Raw genomic sequence first — 21,152 nt, forward strand, 5'->3', positions numbered from 1 at the left:
CTTTAGGTAGATATATTCCTAAGTATTTTATTCTTTTCATTGCAATGGTGAATGGAATTGTTTCCTTAATTTCTCTTTCTGTTTTCTCATTATTGGTGTATAGGAATGCAAGGGATTTCTGTGTGTTGATTTTATATCCTGCAACTTTACTATATTCATTGATTAGCTCTAGCAAGTTTCAAATGAAGCGATGGACAAAGAATTAATCTCAAAAATGTACCAGAAACTCCTACAGCTCAATTCCAGAAAAATAAACGACCCAATCAAAAAGTGGGCCAAAAAACTAAAAAGACATTTCTCCAAAGAAGACATACAGATGGCTAACAAACACATGGAAAGATGCTCAGCATCACTCATTATCAGAGAAATGCAAATCAAAACCACAGTGAGGTACTATTTCACGCCAGTCAGAATGGCTGCTATCCAAAAGTCTACAAGCAATAAATACTGGAGAGGGTGTGGAGAAAAGGGAACCCTCTTACACTGTTGATGGGAATGCAAACTAGTACAGCCACTATGGAGAACAGTGTGGAGATTCCTTAAAAAACTAGAAATAGAACTGCTATATGACCCAGCAATCCCACTGCTGGGTATACACACCGAGGAAACCAGAATTGAAAGAGACACATGTACCCCAATGTTCATCACAGTACTGTTTATAATAGCCAGGACATGGAAGCAAAGATGTCCATCAGCAGACGAATGGATAAGAAAGCTTTGGTACATATACCCAATGGAATATTACTCAGCCACTAAAAAGAATACATTCAAATCAGTTCAAATGAAGTGGGTGAAATTGGAGCCTAATATACAGAGTGAAGTAAGGCAGAAAGAAAAACACCAATACAGTATACTAACACATATATATGGAATTTAGAAAGATGGTAACGATAACCCTGTATGCGAGACAGCAAAAGAGACACAGATGTATAGAAGTCTTTTGGACTCTATGGGAGATGGCGAGGGTGGGATGATATGGGAGAATGGCATTGAAGCATGTAAATTATCATATGGGAAATGAATCGCCAGTCCAGGTTTGATGCATGATATAGAGTGCTTGGGGCTGGTGCATTGGGATGACCCAGAGGGGTGGGATGGGGAGGGAGGTAGGAGGGGGGGTTCTGGATGGGGAACACATGTACACCCATGGCAGATTCATGTCAATGTATGGCAAAACCAATACAATATTGTAAAGTAAAAAAGTAAATAAATAAATTAATTAAAAAAAATAAAATAAAATAAATCAAAAAAAAAGAAAATCCCAAAGAGCCCCCATTACAGAGTGGGTCTGCATCACCCACTAACTCTTTTGTAAGTTGTCTTAAGTGCACAAAGCCAGTATACCGATACTGGAGGAGGGCAGTAGGTCAAGAGAGACCCTTAAAATACCTGAGGACCACTTGTTCAGTCTCTCAGTTGTGTCTGACTCTTTGCGAGCCTATGGACTGCAGCACGCCAGGCTCCCCTGTCCTTCCCTATTTCCCAGAGTTCACTCAAATTCATGTCCATTAAGTCGGAGAAGCTGTCTAACCATCTCATCCTCTGCCACCCCCTTCTCCTTTTACTTTCAATTTTTCCCTACATCAGAATCTTTTCCAATGAATTGGCTCTTTGCATCTGATGGCCAGAGTATTGGAGCTTGAGCTTCAGCATCAGTTCTTCCAATGAATATTCAGGGTTGATTTCCTTTAGGATTGATTGATTGGTTTGATCTCCTTGCAGTCTAAAGGACTCTCAAGAGTATTCTCTAGCACTGCAGTTCAAAAGCATCAGTTTTTTGGTGCTCAGCCTTCTTTATGGTCCAACTCTCACATCTCTACATGACTACTAGAAAAACCATAACTTTGACTAGATGAGCCTTTGTCAGCAAAGTGATGTCCCTGATTTTTAATATACTGTCTAGGTGTGTTATAACTTTCATTCCAAGGGGCAAGTGCCTTTTAATTTCATGGCTGTGATGATTTGGAATCCAAGAAAATAAAGTCTGTCACTGCTTCCACTTTTTCCCCTTCTATTTGCCATGAAGTGATGGAACTGGATGCTATGACCTTGGTTTTCTAAATGTTGCATTTTAGGCCAGCTTTGTCACTCTCCTGTTTCACCCTCATCAGGAGACTCTTTACTTTCTGTCATTACAGTGTTATCATATGCATATCTGAGGTTGTTGATATTTCTCCTGGCAGTCTTGATTTTAGCTTGTGATTCATCCAGTCTGGCATTTCACATGATATACTATACATATATGCTAAATAAACAGGGTGACAATATACAGCATTGACATACTTCTTTTCCAATTTGGAACCAGTCAGCTTTTCCATGTCTGATTCTAACTGTTGCTCTTTGACTTGCGTACAGGTTTCTCAGGAGACAGGTAAGGTGGTCTGGTATTCCCATCTCTAAGAATTTTCTACAGTTTGTTGTGATCCACACAATCAAAGCCTTTAGCATAGTCAATGAAGCAGAAGTCAGTGTTTTTCTGGAATTCCCTTGTTTTCTCTATGATGCAACAAATGTTGGCAATTTGATCTCTGGTTTCTCTGCCTTTTCTAAACCCTACTTGTACATCTGGAAGTTCTCAGTTCTTGGACCACTAGTGGCTGCTAAAGAGCAGGAGTGGGACAGAGTTGCTGAAACAAATTCCATCAAAGCTTTTACTGTATGGAAAGCAGCAGCAAACAGATTCTAAATATGCAGAGTCATAAAAGTGGAATAATATCCCCTATTTGGGTGTATACAGAGGCTGCACAAAATCTGAGTGAGATATTCTAATGTGAAAACTTCTGGAGGCAGAACTTGAGAGGAAAAAGAACCATCCAGTTACCCAAAGGCTGACAGCCAGTCTGTAGAGCAACAGAGATTTCTTGAGTCTCACCGAAGCTTAGATCCCAAGCTGTGCAAGAAAGTTATGGTTCTGCCCTCAAAGTATTTGAAGCCAGTGATTAACTAAATCTAAGTGAAGTCACACAAAAAGGACCAAGCTCAGCTCATCTACAGATTAGTTTGAGTCAGCTTTCAAGTCTAGTTGTCTGACTGAAGAAAGGGTGTGCCTTTTCCTGGGTAGATATTATTTACCTTAATCCTTTAGTACATTGTTCAGCACCTGATATAAAATTACAAGAAATACAAAGAAGGAATTAAAGATGACCTGTGGTCAAGAGAAGATAGTCACTAGAGGCAAACATAGAAATGCTCCAGATGTTGAAATGATCAAATAGGAATGTTAAAATAATTATGATATGTATGTTACAGAATCTATTATAAAATGGTACAAATGCATAAAGAGATGGAAATTTCATCAGAGCAATGGAAATTATAATTTAAAAAGAAATTCTAGAAACATAATATCAGAAAATTTTTGGCTATTAGATGGGCATAATTGTAGAAAAAAAGAGAAAAGAATCAGTTTACTTGAAGACAGTCAAAATAAATTATTCAAACTGAAAAAGATGAAAAATCCAGAGTCTAAGTAAAGCCTTAAAAGAAGAACAAACTCAGCTCATCTACTCAGTTTTGACTCGAGGTCTATGGGATAATACTACATAATCAAGCATATGTGTAGTTGAATTCTCAGAGTAAAGAGAGAGAATGAGCAGGAAAATATTTGAAGAACTAAAGGCTGGGGAATGATCCAAAATTGATGAATAACATTAAACCATAGATTCAATCATCCCTGTAACCCCCTAGCAGATTATATACAAAAATGTTATACCTACCTACCCCAGAGTTAAACTTATAAAAATCAAAGATAAAGAGAAAATCATAAAAGTAGCTGGGGTAGGAGTTGAGGTAGGGATGTGTGTCTTGAGGAAAGCACATGCCATACAGGAAAACAATAAGAATTACACCTGACTTCTCATCAGAAATAGAGGACAGAAGAGAATGGAATGCAAGAGTATATACTGTATGATTCCAGTTGTAAAATACTAGATGAAATAAAACTCATCTGTTTTGAGAAAAATTAGACAGTAGTTTCCTCTGAAGTGGAGAATTGACTCGAATGAAATAGAAGGGAACTTGTGATGGTGATTAAAGTTTCTTCAGCTTGTTTTGGGTGGTGGTTATGTAGATATGTATAACTGTCAAAACTCATAAAACTCGTGATCAGTGAAATTACACTTCTATAATTTTTCAAAAGCAATCAAAACATAAATATCTGTAAGCAAAAACATTAGTAATCATGTGGTCTAGAATAAAATTAAGCACTGCAGAAGAGCAAGGGATAGATTGCAATGATCCCGAGTCACCTTTGATCAGCACTCATTCTCTGATGGCTTTTCAGGTGGCTCAGTAATAAAGAATCCACCTTCCAATACAGGCGACTTAAGAGACACAGGTTTGATCCCTGGGTTGGGAAAATCCCCTGGAGTAGGAAATGGCAACCCACTCCAGTAGTCTTGCCTGGAGAATTCCATGGACAGAGGAGCCTGGTGGGCTACAGTCTGTGGGGCCACAAAGAGTCAGACAGACATAACTTAGCAACTAACCATGCATGTATGCATTCTCTGACACTGAGTGAATGCCCAGGAGAGAGGATAGGCTCACCCAACAAGGTTTGTTTGTTTGTTTGTATAAGATAAAGAACTTTCTTATCTTACACTGTTACAAACGTGCTTGTATCCTACACAGAGCAATTCATTCTTGTCTCAAATTCTTATAGTAATCAAATCAAGGTAAAATATAAAAGTATGACTTTATAAAAAGCATGATACCAGAAAACCCAAACTATTTCTTAGCATAATTATACCTTTATTGACATGAATGCCTTTATTCATATATAAATGTAATATGTATACTAATATAATAATATATACACATACACTGAGTATATTTAACTTCATGTCCTGAAAAATAATGCTAGAGGTCATGACCTAATTAGTATTAAAACAACTAATATTACTCCTACAAAACATCTTAACTCTTTGAAATGTTAACTCTGCCATATATTAATTTTTTTAAAAAAAACTTAAATTAGAAATTTTCTAATTATTGGTCATGTACGTTAGCAAGCTGAGCATTTCTTACATAATGAAACTAAGGAGAAGAAATAACCTCATCCAAGACCATGAAAGGGATGGCTATAATGATCACATTGGGGCAGGTTTCAAACAGATCCACCATTTTAAAAGTGGAGTCAGTCTCTTAGGATGATAACTAGTTGGAATAGTGAAAAGAATTTGTGATCATAAGGCTGGGGCAAAGGTGAATTAGGACAAGGAAGCTTTAAACCATTTGATGCAAAAGAGAGAAAGGAAAGGAAACTAAGACACTTTTGTGGGCACGTTTTAAAATATGTTGTCATCACGTTTTAAAATATGTTGTCATTTAATTATGTCGATAGCCCTACAAACTTGGGTGCTGAAATACTGAGATGCGGAAATACAGCTGGGCTCAAATTACTGAGTGGCTTGCTGAAACTTCACACAGTGAATATATGGCAAAGCCAGCTGATTCTAAGTCCACGCTTTCATAAGGATCATGTTCTGTATATCCCAACGGATATGGAGATCAGATAATTTAGAGGAAATACATTTCACCTCAACAGAAGTAAAAATGTCTAGTGATCAGTGTTGTCTAATCAAGAAACAGGTGCCTTAGAAAGTAAAAAACGCTCGATCATTAGAGCTATGCAGGCAGTACGTGGAAGATCGTCTCTTACAGACTGTAGGAAGGCAATTCTCTTACTGGGTAGGAAACTGGAAAGATGACTTCCAAAGCTTTTTCATGTCTATAACTTCACAAAGCCTTCTAGTAGGTTAGTGGATTTTCGGCTACAACTAAAAATGAAATAAAGAAATGGAAAATAAAGGAACCAGCCTGCAAGCCTGTAGTCCCATTTAGTATACGCAGCATAATCTTAAATCAGCAGAACTTCTTCCTTTTATGTTCCAGAAAACATGGTTCAGAATATCAAAACTGTCAAGAAATGAGCCCTGAAAAACCATGTCCACTTGGTCACTGTCTTTTTTATTCTTCCTGTTGTCTAAAAAGAGAGATTCTTAATGACGCTTATCGTAGTTGTTTCCAATACTATATCACCTTAAACTTGAGAAATTTACAAACAGGCTAAAAGGTGAATGTATTTATATAATGATTAAACACTTATTTAATGAAAATAATATTTTGTGCTGCAATAACTGTGATTCAAAAGTATGCCAGAATAGCAATGTGCAGGAACAATGCATAAGGCATTGACTGGCAAGTGATGATGGTGTAACAAAGAGAAAGATGGCCAAGGGCATGTAAAAATCTGACATCATGCAAATAGTTTTCTTTACTAACTTTGGTTTGGTTTAATTATAGCAGAAAATCATTTTATAGCTTATTTAAATGAAAATAAATAGAAAATTACATCTTCATTCCTTTTTAAGAAAATACATTATTTTTAGTTTGAAAATTGCTGCCTACCTTGAACAGTTTCAGCTATTATAAGCTCATCTTTATAAAATACTTGATAATTTTTTACTAACTGCACACCATATAAAAAGGGACCAGTGCTCTTGTCATTGAAATTCAATCATAGATCTACCTACAGCCATTTAGTTCTAACACATTTTGAAGGATAAAATATTTCCTTACTGGAAGTCTTTAACATGTTCTAAAGGTTTTTGTTTTGTTGTGTTTCCTGTTTAAACATGCAAACCAACAAACTAAATAATTTATTTAGCCCTCAAACACCCACACATCCAAGTGAATTGAAAGCACCAAGTTTAGATCCCCTCTCTCTTCCTTTTTTTTTTTTTTTTTGGTCTACAAAATAGCAAAGAGATAAATGAGGCCAGATTCACAATTTTCCAAAACATTATGAGATGGCTGTTTTCACTGCTTCAGAATTTTGCTGAAAGATGGCGTGCTGCGATTCATGGGGTCGCAAAGAGTCGGACACGACTGAGCGACTGAACTGAACTGAACTGAATTGACTTCTGCTTTGATACTTTTGTTTCTGTTACTATAAATGTTCAAATTGCTTGCTTCTAATAATGCCACAGCTATTAAAGTGAGGTGATATGTAATTTCTATAACAGTTTTTCTAGCAAGGTGTGAAACTATAGAATAATAATAAACCATCACTCATCAGTTCGTGTACATGTGTGTATTATCATTGGGGTAAATTTGCATTCATCATTTTATAATTATGCATAATTAACACATGTCTTCTAACTAATAGCTAATATGTAATTAGGAAATTCAAACCCCAAAACATTGACATGAAACCTGTAAAATCCTAATGGAAATTTCCATACTGAAGATTTTTATAAAAGTACCTACCTGTATTTGCTGTTGCAGTTACTTTTTGAAAGAAAAAACTCACACAGAAATCTGACATGACCCCTCCTGGAACTTCATGTTCATTTCAACTTCAAAAGGAAACAAAGTAGGCATGGAAGTAGAAAACACAAAAAAGTTCTTATAGAGGAATTTATTTGTTATTTAAGTATTTGGTTAATACTGAGATACATTGAAAAGGAGTTTTTACAATGTAATGTTTTTGTTTTGTTTTTCATTTGAGGTTGATATGCCTTTCTATATTAAACTTACCGCACAAGTAAGGGAGAGGCACTAATGCTAGTGAGAATATTGATGTATTCTTGATTTAAGATGAGGAATAGAAAGGGGAGAGTCTACACTGCTAAAAACCATTGATGGTTTCTTATTTGCAAAATCACCCTAAAAGTCAGCAATGCTTTGTGGGAATTATTTTTAAGAATAGATTGTGTTTGACTTTCTCATATGTGGTTCCAAATGTGATGAAAAAAATTATTCTGTTTTGCTTATTTCAGATTCTTATTTCAAAGAACTTCCAACTCTTCTCCACTGTGCAGCAAAATTTGGATTGAAGAACTTGGCTGTTCATTTGCTTCAATGTTCAGGAGCAACCCAGGCATCTAAGATTAAAAATTTGGAAGGTTCAGATCCAGCACATATTGCTGAAAGACATGGTCATGAAGAACTCAAGAAAATCTTTGAAGACTTTTCAGTAAGTTGTTTTTTTTCCATTTTATCTCTAAAATTGTTTTTATAAAATTAGTGTGTGTTTGTACATGTACATTGCTCTTTTGACAGTGATGTAACTATACGGCTAGTTTGTGCTATCTTTTGGTTCTGAGTCATTGGTTGTCTTAAGCATTTTGCAAGATTAGTCCACTTATTTTAATATTGCCCTGAACCAGCTCTGATTCCATACTCCCACCCCTAAATAACCCTTTTTGAAACTTATCTGGCCTTTCTGGCTTCCAAATAACCTGTTGGGTATTGGAAAAGAGTTGATACAAAGGAAATGAAAACCCGTTACCTTTAGTCTTTTGTTCAAAAGTCTTAAGGAAGGCATTATTAGGCCCATGCAATGAGATAAATATTCATTAGGTTAAAGGAATACATTTTGATAACCATTCAAAAAGTCTATCCAATAAAAAACTAACTCATGTTGCTTAAGTTTGTTTCTGGTATGTGATTCCTTTTCTCTGTTAAGTCCCAGTTGCTTTTTGTATAGCTTGAGCTTGAAGCCCCAAATTTTAGAACACCCTTTGAAGGATATTAGCTTTGTAAGAATGAAACCAAGGGACAATTCTTTTTGCAGCTTTTATTTTTATTTTTTAATGGGAGGAAAATTGCTTTACAAGGTGTTGTGTTGGTTTATGCCATGCAGCAATGCGAATCACCACAGTTTTGCATATATCACCTCGCTCTTGAGCCTCCCTTCCCTCCCCCTAGCCTACCCCTCTAGATCATCACAGAGCTCCAGGCTGGGCTCCCTGTGTTATACAGCAGCTTCCCACCAGGTGTTTTACACTTGACAGTGTATATATGTCTATGCTACTTTCTTTGTTCACAAGGGATGATTTTGAAGGAGAGGATGCCACGTTAGTACAAAAAACACACTTTGTGTTTCCATAGTCAAATTTAGAAAAACAATTATTTTCTGTTTGTAACAAAGATGTGCACATTTTGCTTGAGAAAGTGAATTATAATACTTCTGATGGCTCTTAGGAAAATATAGTAAGCACTTACTCTGTTGGTGGATATGTCAAAATTTGTCTTTGGTTTCTCAAAAGATAAATAATTTTATTGCCAGTGAACAGTTAAGAGAGAACATTGAAATGCTTCTGGTCATTTTAGCATATATTCTGATTATTAGATTAAGTCACTATAATATCAGACTAATGAAAATCATCAGTATTTCTTATTTCCAGAGGACAAAATGATAACCAATCTAACTTTTTTCCCCACTTTTAAAAATATCAAATGGTCATTGGGGAGTATTGGTATCATCCACTATCTGGAATTACAATAGGATATCTTTTGCTTGTAAAAGAATACAGAAATTAATACAAAAATATATACAGAAATTAATAAACTACTTTTTAATCTTATATGTCCTTCAAATGAGGAATAAGCATAATTTTTATTCCTGGAAAGGTTTTAGATAGTGATTGTCACATATCTGGTGAGTATAGTCATTTTAGTCATTATCCACCATGTGTAGTCATTGACCAATGCAACATGCCAGGTAAGTCAATGAGTCAATTCAACCTTGTACATTGACACACAATACTATTGTTCATTACATCCTGGGTACTCAGTTCTACACAACTTTATTCTCAAAATTTTAACCACTGTTGGGCTTAAAATTCCTCTTGAAAGTTTTCAAATCCAGGGTTACTTTCTAAGATAAATTGACTTTCAAAGGGAGATGCGACCACTTCTGGTTCTCCGGTGAGAACTCAACTTTAACAGATGCAGCCCTATGCACACTACACATGCCTCATAAATAATATAGTACTAAATAATAACAGTAGGTATGAAAGCTAGTATGAGGGTAGGATTCGATGGACGTGGAAAATAAATTTTTCTCTCTCACATCCTCTGGGTATTTATACCTTTGCTTCTGCAATAATAGCATTGATATTTGATTGATATCATTGTCTTTAGGCGACTTAATATTTACTGTTTCACTGTGGCTGCATTCTAATTTTGCAGGGTCATACTTGATAATTATTCTATTAAATTTGACAAACTCTTGTTTGTATTCTGTCTTTTTGTTAGTAGTTGCATTTTGCCAGTATGTCTATAGTAGACATTGCCATTATAGCTAGGATGGAGCAAAATTATTTTGCAAATGTATGTGCACTGTGAAAAGAAGAGAAGTGAAAAGCAAAAGTGAAAAGGAAAGATATTCCCATCTGAATGGAGAGTTCCAAAGAATAGCAAGGACAGATAAGAAAGCCTTCCTCAATGATCACTGCAAAGAAATAGAGGAAAACAACAGAATGGGAAAGACTAGAGATCTCTTCAAGAAAATTAGAGATACCAAGGGAACATTTCATGCAAAGACGGGCTCGATAAAGGACAGAAATGGTATGGACCTAATAGAAGCAGAAGATATTAAGAAGAGGTGGCAGGAATACACAGAAGAACTGTACAAAAAAGATGTTCATGACCCAGATAACCATGATGGTGTGATCACTCACCTAGAGCCAGACATCCTGGAATGTGAAGTCAAGTGGGCTTTAGAAAGCATCACTACGAACAAAGCTAGTGGAGGTGATGGAATTCCAGTTGAGCTATTTCAAATCCTCAAAGATGATGTTGTGAAAGTGCTACACTCAATATGCCAGCAAATTGGGAAAACTCAGCAGTGGCCACAGGACTGGAAAAGGTCAGTTTTCATTCCAATCCCAAAGAAAGGCAATGCCAAAGAATGCTCGAACTGCCGCACAATTGCACTCATCTCACATGCTAGTAAAGTAATGCTCAAGATTCTCCAAGCCAGGCTTCAGCAATACGTGAACCGTGAACTTCCAGATGTTCAAGCTGGTTTTAGAAAAGGCAGAGGAACCAGAGATCAAATTGCCAACATCTGCTGGATCATCGAAAAAGCAAGAGAGTTCCAGAAAAACATCTATTTCTGCTTAATTGACTATGCCAAAGCCTTTGACTGTGTGGATCACAATAAACTGTGGAAAATTCTTAAAGAGTTGGGAATACCAGACCATCTGACCTATTTCTTGAGAAACCTGTATGCAGGTCAGGAAGCAACAGTTAGAACTGGACATGGAACAACAGACTGTTCCAAATAGGAAAAGGAGTACGTCAAGGCTGAATATTGTCACCCTGCTTATTTAACTTATATGCAGAGTACATCATGAGAAACACTGGGCTGGAAGAAGCACAAGCTGGAATCAAGATTGCCGGGAGAAATATCAATAACCTCAGATATGCAGATGACACCACCCTTATGGCAGAAAGCGAAGAAGAACTAAAGAGCATCTTGATGAAAGTGAAAGCTGCTAAGTCGCTTCAGTCGTGTCCGACTCTGTGCGATCCCATGGACGGCAGCCCACCAGGCTCCGCAGTCCCTAGGATTCTCCAGGCAAGAATACTGAAGTGGGCTGCCATTTCCTTCTCCAGTGCATGAAAGGGAAAAGTGAAAGTGAAGTCGCTCAGTCATGTCTGACTCTTAGCAACCCCATGGACTGTAGCCTACCAGGCTCCTCCATCCATGGGATTTTCCAGGCAAGAGTACTGGAGTGGGGTGCCATTGCCTTCTCCGGAAAGTGAAAGAGGAGAGTGCAAAAGTTGGCTTAAAGCTTAACATTCAGAAAACTAAGATCATGGCATCTGGTCCCATCACTTCGTGGGAAATAGATGGGGAAACAGTGGAAACAGTGTCAGACTTTATTTTTGGGGGCTCCAAAATCACTGCAGATGGTGACTGCAGCTATAGAATTAAAAGACGCTTTCTGCTTGGAAGGAAAGTTATGGCCAACCTAGATAGCATATTTAAAAGCAGAGACATTACTTTGCCAACAAAGGTCCGTCTAGTCAAGGCTATGGTTTTTCCAGTAGTCATGTATGGATGTGAGAGTTGTACTGTGAAGAAAGCTGAGCGCCGAAGAATTGATGCTTTTGAATTATGGTGTTGGAGAAGAGTCTTGAGAGTCCCTTGGACTGCTAGGAGATCCAACCAGTCCATCCTAAAGGAGATCAGTCCTGGTTGTTCATTGGAAGGACTGATGTTGAAGCTGAAACTCCAATACTTTGGCCACCTCATGCAAAGAGTTGACTCATTGGAAAAGACCCTGATGCTGGGAAGGATTGGGGGCAGGAGGAGAAGGGGACGACAGAGGATGAGATGGTTGGATGGCATCACTGACTCGATGGACATGGGTTTGGGTAGACTCCGGGAGTTGGTGATGGACAGGGAGGCCTGGCTTGCTGCGATTCATGGGGTCGCAAAGAGTCGGACACGACTGAGTGACTGGACTGAACTGATAGCTGAAGAAAGTGCCTATAGTTGTTGTTAGGGACAGCATTTTTATCAGCACATTTTTTGGCTATGAATAGTTTTAGGTACAGTAATTTTGCAAGCTACCAAAGGTTCTTTTGTAATTGTGTGGTTAAGGAAATAGGAATGTATGAATTAGCTTGTGACATACATGGTAAAGGGTGTTTCCTATTGATTTATTCTTCTAATATTCTTCTGATGACCAATTTTATTTAAAATAAATCCAATAATCTTATCTGCTTAGTGAAAGTATGTCAGATAAACACATGTTGAAATTTTATAATATAAATTATAATAGTATGTCTTTTTAAGAGTATATCTAAACTTAATAGAGAAAATGCAATCTATTTGCATTGCTAAACTGCTTTATTGTTTCTTTCATAATATTTATACAGCTTTAATATTATAATCACATTCTGATAGATCTCAGAGTTGTCACATATGCATTCAAATGTTCCATGAACTGTTTTTCAGAATTGTTTATAGGAATAGATATTCTTTCAGTTTGAGATTTATAATCCACCAATTGACCATACTTCTGCACTGCAGAAATATATATTTTTAAATTCAAACATACCCCTAACTGATTTACTGATTTCTTCAATTGTTCCTAATCCTCCATCAGTGAAACACTGTTCATTTTAGAATCTCAGAGGGTATTACAGCACAGTGAGTTTGGTCGTGACTGAATAAAATTGGTAGAAGAAAAAGCCAATCGTGATTTTTAAAAATAAAGAAAAAAAAAAGAGACTCCTTAGCAAACATTCATAAACATACGAGTGCCATCCATATCTTAGTGTTAGCTAGATAAAGAAGGAAGAAGGAGGAAGCAGAGAAGAAGGGGCTCAAATCACTTTCCTGACATTTCTTCATGTCACTTTTTACTTCGAAAGGTTAATAATTTATACACAATCTATGAGCATAGCCTTTCATTATTAATAGGTAGCTTAAAGAATCTTCCTGCCAATCCAGGAGATGCAGGTTTGATCCCTGGGTTGGGAAGATCCCCTGGAGATGGAAATAGCAACCCTCTCCAGTATTTTTGAAAATACTGGAAATCCCATGGACAGAGGAGCCTGGCAGGAGACAGTGCATGGGGTCACAAAAAGAGTCGGACAGGACTTAGCAACTAAAGAACAACAATGTGAGACTTGGCACTTCATGCTTTGATAGTTATCTAATTAACACCTACACTTGTTTTATGCTTTCAGTACTATTATAGATAAGAATACCATATATTTCTATAACCCATAAAGTCTTTTAAATAAACCACTCAATTTTAAGTTTCTAACCATGCCTTCTGAGATAATTAATATGAAAAGTGGATGGACAGAGCTAAAGGATTGGTATTTAAATCCACAATTCAGTGTGAAACACAGTTTGCTTCAAAGGACTCTTAAGAAAATCTGACTATATCAGGTATCAAGTAGCAATACTGACAACTAATTCCGTCCTCTAAAAACTTATCTTTTAAGTCAAAAATAACTGAAAATTTGAAACTAAACTGCAACTTGGCTACAGATTGTGAGATACTTTGTGATTTCAGAGAAAGTGCACCACAAAAATTAGAATATGTTTTAAGCAAAAAAGTGATATTTCGTTGTGTTATCCTGAATATGTTGCTCCATTTATTCCCATCAGTTTAAACATTTCACAGAATGATTATATCATGTATAAATAGACAGGGAAATACATCCTACTCTGTGGGTTTGCTGTGGAATTGGAGAGCTAAAGCATATTTGTTGTTGTTGTTCAGTCGCTATGTCATGTCCAACTTTTTGCAACCCCGTGGACTGCAGCACCCCAGGCTTCCCTGTCCTTCACTATCTCCCAGAGTTTGCTCAAACTCATGTCCATTGAGTCGATGATGCTATCCAACCATCTCATCTGTTACCCTCTTCTCCTCATGCCCTAAATTTTTCCCAGTACCAGGTTCTTTTCTAATGAGTTGGCTGTTCGCATCAGGTAGCCAAAGTTTTGGAACTTCAACCTCAGCATCAATCCTTCCAATATACATTCAGGGTTGATTTCCTTTAGGATTGACTGGTGTGATCTCCTTGCTGTCCAAGGGACTCTCAAGAGTCTTCTCCAGCTCCACAGTCTGAAAGCATCAATTCTTCAGTGCTCAGCCTTCTTTATGGTTCAACTCTCACATCCGTACAATATTCAGATAGCATCTTGTTTCTCCACCACAGTGTTCAACCACGTAGTTTTGTGCATATATAAATAAGATCTTAATGATACATCATGTTCATGAAAATTTCAGAAAAGAAAATCAATTTTCCTTGCAGTTTCTCTAGTAGACTTTTCAGGAAGACTCCTAACTGAATGTTTCTCTTGCTCACATCCGTGATGGGATTCTTGTGACATCTTACTCTCATTGACATGGCCTGACACTGATATTTACACCTGTGGACAGTGGACTAGTGTGGGCTAGTGTGTCTGTGTGTGTGTGCACATGCGCCAGAAAGAGAGAGAGATGAAGATTGATTCTGTTGCCCTCTAGTGTCTGCCTGATAGTGACTCTGATCCTTTTCAAATGGTCAAGGGTTTGGAATGAAAGTACAGAAGAGGTAGATTCTGAAGTACCTGAAACATCCATCCTTAATATAGCACAATGATTGACTGACTGCTATAGGAATGTAGGCTTTATGCTTACCCCAGTGAACATTCATTCCTTTTGGCCCATTATTTCTCTCAATCTTGGCTTTGCTTATTTGATATCTTATATACTGTTTCATTCTCTAGTGGATTATTACATATAATTTAGCATACACTAGTATATACTAATTCTCTCTAAATGGCAGCATACCTTACTCTACTTATATAACTTTTCTTCCTTATAAGTCTAGAAGCTGATGAGGGGAATAGACTCCTCTCTCCTCCCAACATCAGCTGCAGGGGAAATGCTCAGCACGTATTTATTCACTGATGCAAAAAAAGGCAAGTATCAAGTTTAAGGATTTGTTTGATCTCACTGACCCAGTAATATGCTTAACTGGATCCCATGTTTTTAAAAATATGTTGCTCATATTCTTTCTATATTCAGGATTTTTTCAAGTTGAGGTTTAGAGTATTCATAGACAAATAACATAACTGCTATCTTCAGCATTTATTTTTAATAGGCCAGCCTACTGTGAATTTTAGAATTCTGGCCTTTGTTCAATATTGATGTTCTGTTAGAACTGAAGAAAGTGGAACAAGTCACATAACTGCACTTGACTGCAAGCATTACAAATTCATGTCTCAGTTATGCTTTCGGAGCTGCTTAGCCATCTCTTTCTAAAATCGCATTAAATCCACCACAATGGTACATTACAGATTTTTATTCTTCCCTAAGTCCTCAAACTCAGTTTTGATGCCCTAACTGTGCAGTTCCAAACATCCCGTTAAACTCCCTCAACTCCTTCATCTTCTTTGTCAAATTTTTATCTTTTGGTCTTGGGATTCAGCCAAGTTCAGTTTGAATCCTAACTTCATCAAACACCACATTTCCATCCTTGGGCAACCTCTTTGTTTTCTCTCAGCTTCAGTTTCTTTATCTGCAAGTAGGAAAAATAATTCCTTCCAGGGTGTTTTAGGACTTGATGACATTAATGTGAACACATTAAAGGTATAGTAGATCCACAATAAATGATATTGCATTCACTTTATTTTCTTTTGATTTATTGTTATTCATATTGACTTGAGACCTCACCATCGATCATAACCTCTCTCTCCATCATCGTTAATCTCTCCCATTATGTTGACTCTTCCCTAAACAAACATGTTTGAATACACACATTCCCATCAGCCCTGCTTTCTCTTTGATCCCTTTGTTAGGATCAGAACTAACTGAAAGAATGACTTTTCATTTCACTTATTTCTTTCCTCCTAACAACCCAAGCTTTGCATTCAGCCCAGTACTAAAGCTGCTCTGTCAAAGGCCATGAGTAATCTACCGTAGATTGATCCATTGGATTGCTCTCAGATATCCTCTGGCTGAAACTTTGGCACTGGATTCCCTGACCCTGTCTTTTTTCTAAATCTCCACTGATCCTTTCTAACTTCCTTCTCTTACCCCATCAGCTGTGGTTCTTGCTACAGAGTCTTCTCTCATGATTGATAGCTAGTCATTGTCTTTAGCCTGGACCTTCCTCCTGAATTAAGGTTCCAGTTTTAGTTTGCAAACTGAATGCGTACACAAAGACATCTTACAGGTCTCTAGATCTCAACATACCCAAATGTTCCTTTTCTTTCATCCTGGCTAGTGACATAATTATCTGCAATATTTACTTGGTGAAAATTTGAAAGTCATTTTCAACTCCTAATTAGAGAGTCACGAATGTATATACTATTTTCCATTTTTCAGATGAGGAAATAGATTTGTAGAGATGAAGTACCTTGTTCCCAAAGTCACCCTGCTAAAAATATGTCTGACTTAACCCTGAACCCATTCATAGCCATCCTCTTCCTCACACTACTGTGATTCAACTATCAATTCAATTAAGTTATCCTAATAGTTGTACTTACATGTCATCTATCACATCTGTTCCCGCCTTTTCATTCTCTCTATGGCTCTCTTGGTTTATACCTTATCTCCCTTTTGATCAACTGGGCTGAAAAGGCCCCCAGGGAGGTCTTCCTTCCCAGTTTTGGTGGCCTCAAATCACGCCATGTCAGGCTGCACACAGAGGGCCCACTGTGGCTTAGCCCAGCTAACTATTGTAGACCCACCCATAGTCGTGCATACACTTCAGCCACCAAAGTCCATTTGTCCTCCCTTCATTTAATTATTAAAAGTTATTCCCTTTACCTAAACATTCCTTCCTCCTAAATAAAATATCCTGATCTCCTAACCATGCCAAAATCTCAATTCAAACTCCACCTATTCCAGGAAACTTTCGTAGAAAATGGCTGTAGGTATGTACCTCCACTGTTATACGTTTAATTTCCATCACACACTTTAGCCTAATCTAGAAACATTATGTGCTAGAGGCTGAGGGCCTGTGCTCCAGAGCTACCTAAATACTGGCTCCGCTGCTTTCCAGCCATGTGCCCTGACTAAGGGTTTCCCAGGTGTTCAATGATAAAGAATCCACCTGCCAAGGGAGGAGACACGGGTTGGATCCCTGGGTCTGGAAGACCCCTTAGAGTAGGAAATGCAACCCAGTCCAGTATTCTTGCCTGGGAAATCTCATGGACAGAGGAGCCTGGTGGGCTACAGTCCACGGGTTTGCAGTGGGTCAGACACAAGTCGCATGAATCATACACACACTGCACATGCCCTAAGTAAATCACTTCATCTCTCCTTGCTTAGGCTTCCTCATTTCTAAAATGGAGATGAAGGCCTGTTTTGGTACTATTGTTATGATAAACATAAGTACATATGAAACCTGCGCTAGAGTACCTGATAAGTAATAAGCACTCAATAAAAGTTTTCTGTAATTATGTATTATTTGTCCACTATTCCGTTTCTGAGAACCCATTTCTCCATGGGGCTTTTTGTAGTTTAAAGTAAGTACTGGTGAAAAGCTATTTATTTGTATTTTCTTGTTGGTTTTTTATGTCTGTCTCTCCAATAGATTATGAATTCCATGAGGGCAAGATAGTTTTACCTCTTCACCACAGTTCTTTAATATCTAACACAATTTTTGGCAAACACTATGTGTTCACTGCATAAGCATTGAATGAATTAACCAATTAGTGTTGATTACATTAATTTTTCAGTTCCTGGGGGCAAGTGTCATGCTCTGTTTATTCCATATCCTCCATAGCATCTAACCTAATGTCTTCCAGGTTGCAGATAATAAATGTTTATTGATTAATAACAATAGTAATGACTCTCATCCTAAGAAAAAAATTTTAAATGCTATTTAGATGTTTGTCCAAGATAAGAAATAAATATTTTCTTATAGTTCTTTAAGAGAAGAGACTATGGGGGAGTAAAATTTGGATACAAAAAACATTAAACCAGAAAAAATTCTTGTAGCTTCCAGAAACTTATCATTAGTAAAAGACACATTCAAAGCTGTTCATTATTACAGTGCCAAGTAGTTTTAATCTTGGCAAATATTCCAGTGTTTTAGTGTCAATACCTACACCTAATCTTCTTGAGTCTCTCTTCAAATCCTCCACAAACAACTTTTATCCTTTTAAGGACTAGATTCAGGCCAACACAATACATTAAAACTTTATCCACCATATTTATCATTATTTATCTAAACATCTAGAGATATTTTGTGATTTTATTTTTATATTGTTCTTACTAAAATGTATTTTCTTAGAAAAAGATATGCCAGTTTTCTAATTGGTAAAATATCTGTCCTAGCAACAGTAGGCATTTACATGGCAAGGACTATGATAAATTATGCAATAAATTTATCATGATAAATTATATGCCTCTTATTTTATTGCAAATGACAAGGAAAGAGATAATGTACTTCTCTTGTGAGTATCAGAGGTCTAAACAGTTCCATTTTATGTTCATTATTGTCTATTCAATAAGTGTGTAGTTAATGAACAATTACTAAGCATGAGGCTACTGTTAACAACAGATAACAGAATAATATTATTTTCAGAAATAAATTGCATTTTTTGACCAGTAGCATAATTGTTGAGGATTCCCCAGTTGCAAGATCAGAATGGAAGTAATTTTTACTTTTCTTGATTGGGATCATTCGCCATGAAATTATAAATTGGCTGTTCATATGAGTTGTACTGATTTAAGTAAGTTGCTTGAGATTAGTGGCCTTGTTCCTATAATGTATCCTGAGACATGACTCAGCTCAAGCTCATTCTTTTTGTTCCATATAGATCTGACTCAAGAAAGGAAAGGAAAGGAAAGAAGATAAAACAAGCTCGCCTTTATTGAGTGCTCCTGTATCAAGCATTAGGCTTGGTGATTCCATAGTAGATCAGTATACTAATCTGTATGAGTTTGACATTTTTACTCTTATTTTACAGATCAGGAAATTAGACTGTTATTTGTTGGAGATTGTGCACTAATCTGATAGAGCTATATTTCTCACCTAAGCCCAACTAAGCTCCATTTAATGATTTTTTTTAAGTATTGCATATCTCATTCTTCCTTAAAATCAAATACCACCAATGCATTATCTTTTAATTTTCATCTTTTGTACTTATATTCTAGTACACAAGTATATTGATAACTCTGCTGAGCTTCATATTTTAAAAAATGATAGTGAGCATTGGAGCCTAGGAACCAAAGAGGAGAGAAAGCTGTCCCTATCTGAACAGACTTAAACTCAAGTGATTTTAAATGTTTTTGTTTAATTATTTTAATTTTTGAAAGCAGCCTTTGGTAACATATGTGAAGACTTTTTTCTCAAAGTAGTTATGTAAGAAGTAAACAGATATTTATCCTGAATAAATATTCAGGATATTATAGCATATTGTATTTAAGTGAAACATTGGTCTCATGGAGCAGCATGTAGTCCTTTCTGGTTGGAGTTAGTAGACTTCTCTAGAAGAAAAGAGTTATGGGATTTGTAAGGAAACACATGAATTCAACTCCTGGTTAAAATTACATTTTTATATAACATAGAAGGGGTATTTGCTTTGTAAAGGGAGAAGTTGTGCAATAATCTCACCCCCTAAATCATAAATGCTTAATGCTGAAGCCCTGTGGTGGCAGTGTACTTGATGAGCAAAGTACCTCCAGCAAAAGAAAGTCTCACTGGTGCTGAAATTGCTCATGACAAATAAACTGATAGGTAGTGTCCCAGAACATGATGAAATAGATGAACATAAAAATGTCCAAAACATTTTCATAAATATCAAAAGACCCTGAAATGGAAGGCAAGATCATAATTGGAAGAGTTGAAATCACAAGAAATTTTTCCAAAGAAGATAAATCATGAACATAATTTTAAATAAGAAATATTTAATGGAGAAACATGAAGGATGCACATGGATGAAAGGAATGGAATGTACATTTGTGGGGAGAAGGCAGAGCACATGTAACTTCTGAGTTCTTGGACCAGAAAGCAGAGTCATTTTATGTGTTTTTTTTGTGTGTGGAATACATATTATCCTTTGACTCATGTACAGGAATGACCGAGATAGGACCATAGACTTATTTTTTTTTAATTTAATATTTAGTATGAAATGTTAATAAACTATATAGTAAGAAATACTGTTTTTAGAGCCTAAAAGGGCTTATACACACATTCATGGTAGATATTTAAAAATCCAAGCAATAGGATATTTTTACTAAAAATAAAAGTGGAAAATGCTATGAAATAAATCAAGATATTTCTCATTCTTTTATCTGCTCTTTTTGTGGAATGACTTTCTTTTCTGAATGTTTGTCATTATTTATCACTTCAAGGGAGAGAAAGAATAACAAAGAAGGAAGGAAAAACCATTGCAATTTAGTAGTATCTTTGATTTTATGCAGATTATCATAAAGCACCTTGTGAGACATACAGACACACCCCAACCGAGAGAGAGAAACCTCAGTTGCCATTTAAAGGAATTATTAAGGGGAGTCCCTGGTGGTCCAGTGGGTAGGACTTGGAGCTTTCATTTCCCAGGGACTAGGTTCAGTCCCTGGTCGGGGGAACTAAGAACCTGCAAGTCATGTGATGCAGCCAGAAAACAAACAAACAAACAAGGAATTATTATTATAGTCTGAATTTTTCTTGGTAATAATAAAAGTAAAATTTTTGAAAATATATTTGTTGAATTTTATAACTTGTATCTAGTAGTAATCAAGGTAACTGAACATATGATGCTAAAGATCTATTTTGTTTCTCCTCCCATATGATATAGGTATGTTTCTAGGAATTTATTCAGTTCTTAGTCTTTATTCTTTATTTTTAGGTTCAGCTTCAATATATTATACAAACAAGTTGATATTCCAGGA

The 21,152-nt window shown here is 36.5% G+C and overlaps 1 protein-coding gene across 2 annotated transcripts in view; it reads left to right on the top strand.

Annotated features, from left to right (window-relative positions):
- The window catches only part of BANK1 (B cell scaffold protein with ankyrin repeats 1), a 320,374-nt gene that overhangs the window by 137,812 nt on the left and 161,410 nt on the right, over positions 1-21,152 (top strand). For both annotated transcript variants that reach the window (XM_081597071.1, XM_081597082.1), the window contains exon 7: positions 7,779-7,975. In XM_081597071.1, coding sequence (XP_081453197.1) covers positions 7,779-7,975 — 197 coding nt within the window. The remainder of the gene's footprint in view (positions 1-7,778; positions 7,976-21,152) is intronic.

Source organism: Giraffa tippelskirchi, chromosome 1 (genome assembly GCF_054371585.1).
Source record: "Giraffa tippelskirchi isolate mGirTip1 chromosome 1, T2T-mGirTip1v1.2.pri, whole genome shotgun sequence".
Taxonomy (NCBI): Eukaryota; Metazoa; Chordata; class Mammalia; order Artiodactyla; family Giraffidae; genus Giraffa; species Giraffa tippelskirchi.